The 12110-nt window shown below is 32.7% G+C and overlaps 1 protein-coding gene across 1 annotated transcript in view; it reads left to right on the forward strand.

The window, feature by feature from the left end:
• The first annotated feature begins 255 nt into the window (after positions 1-255).
• LOC131850322 (protein yippee-like) overlaps positions 256-12110 on the forward strand; it is an 82542-nt gene continuing 70687 nt past the window's right edge. The window contains exon 1 of the mRNA XM_059200560.1: positions 256-331. Within this exon, the coding sequence (XP_059056543.1) occupies positions 330-331 (2 nt within the window). The 5' untranslated portion in view covers positions 256-329. The remainder of the gene's footprint in view (positions 332-12110) is intronic.

A 12110-nucleotide genomic window follows, 5' to 3' on the forward strand; every position in this document is an offset into this window, starting at 1 on the left:
ACTAAACCCTGCAATAGATAGATAAAAATATCTAATAAATACTGAAATATATTAATAGAAATGATAGATTGGAAAATTAACGTTCAGTTATTACGTTTCTTCCATTACTTTAACCGTTACGTTGCACCGATCAGTCGATTCAACCTTGCGAAGCCAGGGTAGCTAGTTTGAAATAGTTTATTTTGGTTCCCACTGTGGCAATGCAATAATCTGTGACCTAGTTTAAGCTGGAGCATGACCTACCGTGACCTCTTGGCCTAGGTCACCCTCATCTGATTCTCTCCGCCAGCGGCAGCACTGTCTGCATTTCACAGAACCCCAGCTGGTTTATGTACGTAAACCTAAGTAATCAATAATAACAAAACATAACATTCACGAATCTAATGCTATATGGGGTAGTCAGAGGTATTGTCAATTATTGACGTCAAGGTAAACGCAACACTTTACTTGGCCATTTAACGTAAATCTTGGCGTTAGCACAGATAATATGGCGTTAGTAAGGCATTAAATAAATACGCGTATATTTTTGATACCGAGCAATTTTAAAATACGACCTACCGCTGTCTCTCGAATTAATTTAGGCTATTATCAATGTTTCCATCGCAAAAAAGTTTGCGGGAAATATAAAATGACACAAAGTTTTTTGTCGGCTAGATTCGAACTCGTGACCTTTGTAGTCTATCAGTTGGAATAGTAAACCACTAGGATACGACGTTCTTATCTTAGTATTTTATTAGAATGTGGCCAATGAGTATCAAGACTGCTTAATAACTCAGGCCAATTAAAACTGCGGCATCTAGCTCCAAGCTAAGCAGAGCTTGTTTTATGGGTACTACTAGATAATTGATATTTGATTTTTTATGAATACATACATGATATACATAGAAAACTCCCAAACCAATACAAACAATCATACTCATGATTACAAATTTGCATTATGCGAGGAATCGAACCCGCGACCATCGAATATAAAGCGGTTTGCTAAACCGCCAGACCACCGAGGCCGTCAAAATATAATGACCTTCACCCCTTAGTAGTAAAAATATCAAAAGGTAAAATTATTTTAGCTACTAAAGGCTATTTTTGTGTCTTTAATGTAGATTAAAAAAAAGTGTATAAAAATGGATCACACCGATATAAAATGCTCGCAATTAATAATTACAGTTTAGGTAGATACACATTTAGATTGGATATTATAAGAGACGTGACATCTTTGTCTTCTGAAATTGCTGTTTCTGAAATGGGTGTGTTATGATATATGATGATAGATGAATACAATTCATGTATATATTTATATGGCGACATCAGGTGGGCCACCAGATTGAATGAGTCATTGTATATATAAAAAAAACATACTTTTATATGTACAAGTATTTTGGACTTTTCCATTATACCACCACTTCATCTCGTGTGGTAAAATTATATTTACAAAGAATGGAAACTCTTTATTTGTGATATACGAGTAAAGAATTATATGCCGTTGCCAAATAATATACTTGCTATCGTAAATAATTTTTGATGTATTCTCTACTCAGCCAACTGCTTTATGCTCATGCTATCTTTTTCCATTGATGCACTGCCAGCATTTACCATACGCACATTTTTTTTCGGACTACTCTAATTCTGTTTGTCGCAGCTGGCTTTTACAGCTTCACCGAATTATAGGGGGCGAGTGCAGATGGCACTCCAAACCCGTGAAAGGACTTATGGAGCGACTAAAGTTCAACTCCCGCCCGACGGATATGGAGCGGCACCGCTAGGAGTCGTCGTAATTTCGATCCCCGTTTGACCATTAGCACAAGTGATTCACCAATCTATATACAGTAGGAGTACCCTACTAATACTGTATCCTGCAAATTTATAAATTGCTGTTATAAGTATAGTTAACTATAAGTTATATACTATAACTTATACTAAGTTGCTGAATCTCACCATTACTCTACCTGCTAGAAACTAACCATCCTGATTATCTGGATGAATCACCGTGGGTTTGGGTTGGCGATCCTTTACCGTGGGTTTTTCCAGAATCTTTTGACACGCACAACCACATTGTGAAATCACCTTCCAGCAATAGTATTTGCAAAGCGATACAATATTGACCTCTTCAAGAAAAGAGCTTATTCCTCTTTAAAAGGCCGACAACGCACTTGCAATTCTCCTGGTGTTGCTAGTCCACATGGGGTGCGGTATTCCCTTATAATTAGGCGAACCACAAGTTCCTTTTTTCAAAATAAGCTATAAAAAAATAAATGAGATGGTCAATAGAATGTGACTTATATGGTATTACAAAATGCAACTATTTTTACATCTGCTGCTAGATTCCACGATGTGGTCACGACACAACATGTGCATACTTCTAAATAAATACAAACATTGTTATAAAGGAATTTAGGTTGAATAAATAGGAAAATATGTACCACGAATTCAAACGCAGATAACAAAATAAATAAAACATTTGTCATTTGCTGTCACATTTATTTATTACCAGCTGACCTACGTAACTTCATCTGCATCACACTTACATGACATTTATATTTATGTTGTAGTTTTATTTTATATAAGTATATATACGTAAAAGGAAAACTATAGAAAAAAACTTGAAATACGGAGATATATATTAGGAAACTATTGATAAGACAGAATAGAAGTATATACAAAAATGTACTAATATAGAATGATAAACTTATAAAAAATACATTTCCGATTAGCCAGATATAACGTTTTATGTTATAGCGAATATGTTATTCTGATGTATAAACTATATTACTGTAAAGTTTAATGAAAAACGGTTTAGTAGTTCTTGCGGGAAAGAGTAACAAACATCCATCCAGCTATCTATACTCAAAAATATTCGTGTTTATAATATTAATAAGATGTTAGTTAAATATTTTAGAAAAAGGGAACTAAGTATGTTTATGCAAAATATGTAGTATAAACTATTACGACCCGCAGACTTCGTCTGCTTTGTTTTAGATAAAAGATACTTTATGTCCGTCCTCGTAATACAATCTATCGTCATGTTAAATTATATTGAGATCTGTTTATCTAGCTGTAAAGGCGTTTAGGTATAAAAAAGGAATAAAGAGACATATAGCTCTCCCCCAGTTCTATTGAAGTCAATTGTAATGACAGATTTTTATTTAACCAAATTTTCAAAGGGAAAATGGTTTTTGTTATTTTATGGAATTAAAACCTTTTTCTAACAATTAAAAACACAAGGAAAAATGAGATAGCCAAATAGGAGTACATATACAGTATTTGATATTAACTTATATGCGAGTTTCTAATAAAATTTTGTAAACAGATCATTTCATGTTACTTACTAATTTGAATAATATTCCTGAGAAGCTTCTAGACTAACATAAACAAGTATATTATCTCTCTCTCGCTCTTCTGCGTTATATCAGCCACTTTATTTAATAGCTTACCGCGCATGTTTCAAATTAACTGCATTTCACGCCTTGTACTCCAATGCAACGATTCTCTGACCTCATATCGTAATTCTTTGTTCGACGAAAATATGTTCATAACGTATTTATTTATTGATGAAAGATTTCAGACTGTGCATCCATTAGGTTCTTCTGTAAATATGGATACGAAATAATTCTGGTTATGTACGACCAAATATACAGCATTCTAATTTAGTTCAGACGAATTTAATATGTAAGTACATACATGAAAGAGTTTCGTTCTCTTGATTAATCTGTCAGAATATCTATGGGTGAGTAGCGAATGCAGTGGTTTTGCTTTTATCGGAATAGACAAACAAACTCAAACAATCAGGAGATGTTGATTATAGCCTCATTACCAGCAATTTAAATGGGCAGGAGTACCTTCACGCGGTTGACTCACCCTAAAACTCATCTTAATTAACGCCTGGTGATATGATTTCATTTTCATGATGATGGCCCTGTCGTAAGTATTAGATGGCCGTCGTATACTGCTAGACCTGATGGAAGCATTTCATCATCAACTATACTTTTATATTAATTTTATAAGAAGAATAGATTAGATTTTTTTAAATCTTGGATTGTACTGATTTAAGAGAAAATATGCTAACCGATTATAAAACTTCTCACCTGTATCATCATCTGCTTCTTCCTTATCCCATTTATTTGGGTTCACGTAATATGTTTTTCTCTTCCATTCATTCCTGTTCGCAGTCATCTCGTTATTTACTTATTCTTTTACATACATAATTGTATACAAGGCAGATATAATGCCTGATGGCATTCTTTACCAGTCAACCATCGCGTTGATCAGAGATAGTATGGCGGTGTAATTTAACAAGTAGAAAGTATTGAGATATAAAATAGATATATACAGAAAATAATATATAATATGCGTATAAATAATATGTACTCCCTTTCTCACCTATAGTTGGCCATATTATTAACAAGTATTTCACACGGGCTGAGGAATGGGATATCAATAGTAGATTTAATAAAACTTTTATTGTTAGTTTCGTAGGAAACAGAATCATTGTGGGAACGGTATAAAGTACACACGCGAGCGAAGTCGCGTAATTTCCTTAAGGAAAGATAATAAATACAGGTCAGAAAGTACTGGCGTATTTACAATATGCCCAAAGGTCAAGCATTGTATATTACAGAAACAATTGTGTTAATAAATTAATGCAGTTATCAGAATATCCGGGTTGCTGTTTACCTTGTTTTCAATTAAAATCAGTTTTTGTAGGTAGCGGTTGCGGTTTAAATTACCCGTCCTTGATCTAATACTCTATATTATATGTTAAACAGTTTTATTTAAATTACAAGTTCTTGCTTTCTATCTTTTTTAATTTATTTGCAACCTATTAAGGTAGCCTCTAAATGCTGTGAATTATGACTCTAATGTTAAATAAATTGTGAAATACTGCATCGCATTCCAACGCAACGGATCGCAAGCATCGAAAAGCTTAAAAGTATTATTATAAATTTCGTCACCATATCCCACATTTCCATTACACCGTAACCGTATCGCGATAAAAGCGTCTACAGATAGTCGTAGATGCTTTTATATAGATTCATCATACTTGAATGGATTTAAAAACCTTTAACACACAATTTACCATATTTCTCATACGTGTTTTAGACTAGTTTTGAGGAGACTAAAATAATACGCTATATTAGCACGCGACAGCATTTGTATAGGCCAACTATTAACGATAATCAGTTTTTATAGGTCTACGTCCTCAATTTACTAACATATATGTTACGTCATACACTATGGCTTAAGATTAGATTAAAACCGCTGTATGCAATAAGTTTTTTATAAGCGATTAATCGAATAAATTGCTGTCCTGCACTGTTTAAATAATGCAAATTGCTTCCACAGAGCAGCCTCCCAGTTTTACGTTTATGAATATGCAATGTGTGCAGTTTGCATTTCGTTCCCAAAGTAACAAACACCTTGAATTTTCGCAGACATGCATTTAATCCCTACATACATAGTCTATCTCCTAATCTAATTCTCCATCAAACGAGTGCTGTACAACACATTAGTAGATTTTCTTATTTTGTTCTCTATCTTAAATTATTTGGCACATATTAAGGTAGTCGATGCGGTGAATCGTATCATTAAGGTTGAACGTAAAATAAAAATATTTCATCGCAATCCAACGCAACGCATCGCAAGCATTCAGAAGCTACCTTAAAAGTAATATTAATTTAAACCACAACTAATTAAACAAAACCACATCGAACACACCGTAAAAACGTTTACTCCTGGTTTTGCCTATGGATGGTCCTAGATCGCCTTGTGTTTATTTTAGGACCTTGTGTAAACACTTCTATATGGATTTATTTCGATACTCAATACCAATCAGTTTTAAACGATTAGACATGGTCAAAAATATAACGTAAAAATATCTTATTAATATTATAAACGCGAAAGTTTGTAAGTATGGATGGGCGTTTGTTACTCTTTCTTTCTTTCTTTTAATAGTTTTTTAAGTCTAAGGTTAAATGTAGCAATATTATATAAACTATATCTTATATATTTCATGCCTTGAATTTATATTAAAAATAACTTATTTTATTTTCAGGTAAGAAAATATTTATGAGACTGCGCTGGTATGTAAAATATGATTTATTTATAAAAAGACGAGCAATAACGAACAAGATATTATTTTAATATGAAGTATTTATGTACATTTACGACGGTAATCGTTTAAAGGGCATCCAGAAATATTTGCTACCGGTGTCTCTATTATAACCCGCACACTTACAGTTCATATAAAAAAGGAGTCTGAATGCTAATATTATTTTTAATTAGACCTAAAAATACATACATGTATTTGACACACACACGCATTATATTATTTATATAAACATAGTAGTGTTTGATTAGAATCTTAATAATGTTCAAACTTGTAATTTAAATTAATAAAGATAAATGTTAGTAGATATATATTACTGTAATGTCTTAGGTAGAAACTTAAATAGACACAAACAGCTATCGAAGTATATTAAATAGTTACAACGTAATAGTCCCTTTACTTTTTCACCGTCTGCTTCCACATTGGAACGTGCCAGCCAGACACATAAAATTCGGTATCCGGCTATTCTAGACTTGGTAACTTTATCTGAAAAAGGAAGAAAATTTGCCAGTATATTCGTCTCTTTTACGCTCGTGGACGCTGTATATTTTTGTCTCCTGCAGACTGTCGCGTTAGGAGCATGTGATCTGTTGGGAGACTGAGGTAAAAGCCTTTGTTGTCTGCACCGGTAGCGGGTCTCGCCTTGGGTTCCTGTAATGAAGTTGTTATGTTGGGCGTCCCGTCTGGTATACTGTAAAGTATATGTACACTCACCACCAAAAATCTGTGAACACAGACATTGAAAATTGCCACAATAATGCATATAATGACTCAAACAAATTTTCTATGAGTTTTCGAAGGCTTTATTTGAGTTTTTTAATATATACTCAATCTGGGGAGAAACGGAATCAGGTTAGTTGTGTTCATCGTGAACAAATATTAATAATTGTTAAATACATAAAATATTTACAATAATGTAAATTAGGTAAATTCGATAATCATTGTTGGCAACACTTTTGTATTGCTGTATAAAGTCAATTCCTTCCTTATGTTATTGTAAAGTGTTTTTCTGAACACGCCGTGCAATTAACAAACCATTTAACTAAAAATCCCTTGCCAAATACCAAGACCTATCCAAATACAGTCCGCTACATCATACATAATTTATCATTGGTCCTTCGAGCCGGACAATATTTATTTTCTTCACAAAACATTGACGTGACTTTCAGTATAACAGAGTTACTTGGGCAAGAAAATTTATAAAGTCAAAGGCAGTAATGTTCTGCAGCTATTTTTTATATAGAATATTTTGTACCAATTTTGCTAGTAAATTTTATACGAATGATTCTAATCAATTACTTTAAGTATTTATAGGAAATATTATTTAAAATAAATGAAAACTATTAGTACGACGACATTCGATTGATTTAATATAAAATAAAAGCTCTATTCCATTTTGTAACTATGCAAAATAATCCAATTTCAAAAACACTGTCAATGGTTTTGGGCTTACAATATCCCTTACGACCGATATACATATGTATAAATATATATTACCAACATTATACTTATAGATAGATATAATAAAAGTTGTCCCGACGTTGAGAGATATTGGAGAGCACCAAAAAAAGAGAATGATAGCACTATCGGCACGTGAATACAAAGTAGTTGTGTTGACCTCATTTGTCTAACACAAAGAAAATCATATAAAAATTCATAAAAAATGTATGTATAAGCAATATATCTTTAGCCAAATTGTTATTACAATATTGTTTAGCGACTTTTGTATGATTATAGATTTTTGAAGCTGACTGTACCGTCTGTCTGCATTTCATACCCCGTCGATATATATACATATATATATGTGTTTTATCACCGTTGCACTTGCAATGATCAATAAATTTGTTATTCTCTAACATCAAAGTTGGGGAAAGGGATTTATTATTAACACATAGCAATGTACCATGTCAGTTTGATTCACACACACCACCATTCAGGTTTCCCCTGGAATCTACTGTAATATATTAGGGGTAATTTGCTATGATAGGCATAACTGACCTGTCCTCATGCTCATCTTATCAGGCTCCACTGCCAGCGTCAATCGTTGGCGTAGGCGGATGCACCATTCCATTATCATTTATAAAACAACATTAAAGTTTATTTCATTTATAATAAGCCAGTATATTTTTCCTCTTAGTCATAAAAACTAAATTCCTCTGCGAAATGTAAAAGTAGACATTATGTAAATTAGTCTGCGTATGCTTCTGTCTTCAGCAGCTTGTATTGTAAGGTGAGATAAAGCAGAGCAATTTCAGGGTACATGACATATTAGTTCCGAGGAATGGCAACGTATTATATATACATAGTTTAAGCAACCGATTGAAAGATACTCGATATATCTTTCTATTGGTTATAATGTAGTTTTTTGTATATATTTTATTGAATTCTTTTTTTAATTACTTTATAAATAGGAAACAAAAAATATTTGTCCTGTTTAAAATATTACTTTATATATATAAAATATTCCCTTATTTCTGTGGTTTAGATTAAATTTTATACTAGTATCGCCTTATGAATTTTTTTACTTTGTTTGTTTATTCGTCTTTGTTTAATATTAGTTTATGTATATATAATTCTCTTATCTCTGTGGTTTGGATTAAATTTATACTCGCAGACGGATATAGAATAAAAATCCACCATTAATTTTCTATTAAACACATCGGCCACTGAACTCTTAACATCAAAGTTCAATAACTGGACGTACAAGTGCATCGATCAATCACGCTAATATTGCATCTAATAAAGAGATAATTTAACCAGCGTGGGTGGAAGCTGACGCGTCTCATCACCAACGGGAATAAATGGGTTTAGTACTTTGCGTTACACATATTTGTTTTGTAAACGATGATGAAAATCTGAAAATAATAAATGATTGTTTTCCATAAAAAACAATTGGATTATACAGTGTTGGAATGATCTAGTAAGCATAGCAATTTCCTTGTCAGGTACAATCCCTTTCTTCAATATAATATAATATACATATAAGAAACTAGTATATTTTTAATATGGCTTTGAGTATTTTCCATATATATTACGTATGGGTTTACAAAAGAAGTGTATTTATATATTTATAAAATCTCTGAATTGTCTACTACCCATAACACAAGCTCTATATAGTTTAGGACTAGATAGAGCTGTGTGAATTATTCCTTTGTACAAAGGTCTTCTGAATTAGTATTTTAGATTCACATATTTCTGCTGTCAAGTAACTTGTTTTGTTATGCAGAGTTCCGATTGTAGGGTAAGATACGGCAGTGAAATTACAGGGTGTAGAGACATGTTATATATATGTAGTGGTGGTTATGTCTATATATCAATAATTGACACTTTCCATTACATGAGTCATCAGTTTATTTGTCATTCCAGTTACACAGAAAAAATATTCTAGCACAAAATTTCAATTCCAAGTTACTATTTCAAATTTATGTCGAGAAGTTTAAAGGGTTGATAAAAACAGGATTTCAGATGGTATTTTAGTGTAGGCTGAGTTTGATATTACGGAATAGTTTTTGGAACATCAAGTAGTTTATGACACGCCAACTTTTCATGTAAATTAATATTCTCATTTATTTGGGATAACGTTGATCACTTTACTATACTAGTATTATAAAGAAAGAGAGCGAATTTTATTACGAGGAAAGTGTACTTCAGAACTATTGCATCGATTTAAAATCGAAATAAAATTCACAAATTTACAAAATACCCGAAAGTTGTCTGGAAACGATTGCATAAGCGATAAGGCCACCTTTCCAACTCTATTACTCTGTTAATTTTGATTCCTGTAATACATCTGGTACAATATAAAGCATATAAATAAATAATTAATTAAAATTATGAGCGCTCGAATGAAGCCCGGACGGGCTACTATAATTAAAAAGTAAATATCAAACAATATCTTTCGGTTTAATTTATAGTGTTTAAGCTACGAACATTGTTCTCGATGTTTTTAAATTCAAACAATGGAAAAGATTGTGTTTAATGTTTTGTATAAAATTACATAAAGCGACCAGTCAATTGTTCTGGAAGACCTAACTCGAGATTTGGTCTTCGGAATATTCTATCTTTTTCGATCGAATCGGTCGCAGTGGGCCTGTAACAGCTTCTTAACAGCTATACATACAGACAAAGTCCAAATTACTAACAAATCCCAACCAAATTCCCCAAAAAATATGAAGACCGAGGGCGCTATATTTTTTTATGTATTTTAATGGAATGGTGCATCCGCCTGCGCTAACGGTTTACGCTGGCAAGGCACCAGTAGATAATGATAACATGAACATGATGTCAAGTCAGTTAGCCCATTGTGACAAATTCATCAGTTAATCGTAATTAGGTTTTCTGAGATTCTTCTCAAATTACTGTTACTACTATAATTCTGTTAAATAATTTAATAATAGAATGTTATTTAAATTGGATGTCGAGTCACTTGATTCTTAATTTTTCGCGCCAAAACCACAAATATTGCGAATGGCCGCCTTAGCGAGACGCCATTACAATAAATCAGCAATGTCTGTTGCGGAATGCCGTTGTTATGTTTTATCCCCAATTTTGAGTTCAGTGGAAGGTTTGTTTTACGATTAGGATAAAAGGATTTTTCTAGAACAATAAAATTATATTCTTTATTAAGTATATATAAGTAGGTACTATCTTTATCATAAATAAAGAAAAGATATGCGTCGTATAATAAACTAGTAATATAAGCAATTACATTTTATCTTAATTAGGCTGTATAGGATGATTGCCTGTGACAAAAAATATTATGAAAAACTTATTGTACTTATAGATTTTGTCACTAAACATATGAATTGGACCTAATAAATCTCGTGAATGGAACTGAAATTCAAAGGCCAAGAAAATATAGCCCATACAAATTGGTAGCCAGAAATATCCAAATTAAGCAGACAAATAGAGTTGTTACTACGCCATAAAATGGTAGCCATATATTATCTGTACCCTACAAACTGATACTATAATTTAGCAAATAGTCCTACTTAATCGTGTTGATACGTTCGCATTTTCAAGTAGCGTGTAGATATTCCTTGTTCTTTGTTGAATAAGTATAAAATGGTGCACCCGCCTGGGGTAAAATATGTAGATGGATAGTCAGGTCAGTTAGTCCATCATTGTGAATATACTAGGATATTGTCCAAGATACAGATGGCCATTGGGATAGTAAAGTCCTCGAATAGCGACTACGTACCGGAATACGCAGCGTGGGAAGGCCTCCGAATAGGTAGACCAACGTTCTGGCCAAGATCGCTGGAAAGCCTGGCCTTTGGTCAGCAGTGGACGTCTTCCGGCTGAAATAATGATGATGATGATGATGTTTATCCAGGGAGTACCTACTGTGTGGAGATGAAAATGACATTAAATAACATCTATTAGTATCAATCCCCTCTTTATCCCTAGTATATAATTAGGTATTCGTGCTCCTTTAAAAGACTCATTATATTTCTTAACATTTAAATGTATGGGGAAGTAAATGCGTCATTACTAACATGCCAGTATCAAGAGTGATCGTAAATTGAATACTTGCAAAGTCAATCACATGAAGATCCACATTCCGGACAAACTTCGATAATTCGGTACCGACCCATCTAATTCAGACTATAAATAACGTTTGAATAACGTCAATTCCATTCGCTATCCCAAATGGAAATTACATTTTGGACCAGAAGCAGTTAGTAACACTTTAGGAAAGGTGTAGGATTTGTAGTCGAGATCAAAAGATCGAAACGTCATATATCGTATGAAGTAGATTCATATGATGTTGCTAAGCGAACTTTATTCATTACACCGGAGATATATTTTTGTATGCGTTTGTGAATCGTATTAATTGATAATAATCATATTTTATCTTCGTCTTCATAAAAATATAGTACTATATGTGTATCAATTTGAATCGAATTATCTATAATTATATACATGTATAACAGATACTTGTTATAATCGTCATTATCAGTTCGTGAAGTTAAATGAAGTTTGAGAGAGAAGAGAAGACCTAAAAAGA

This window comes from Achroia grisella, unplaced genomic scaffold (genome assembly GCF_030625045.1).
Source record: "Achroia grisella isolate CSIRO2021 unplaced genomic scaffold, CSIRO_AGI_Agris_v1 utg1061, whole genome shotgun sequence".
In the NCBI taxonomy this organism is placed as follows: domain Eukaryota; kingdom Metazoa; phylum Arthropoda; class Insecta; order Lepidoptera; family Pyralidae; genus Achroia; species Achroia grisella.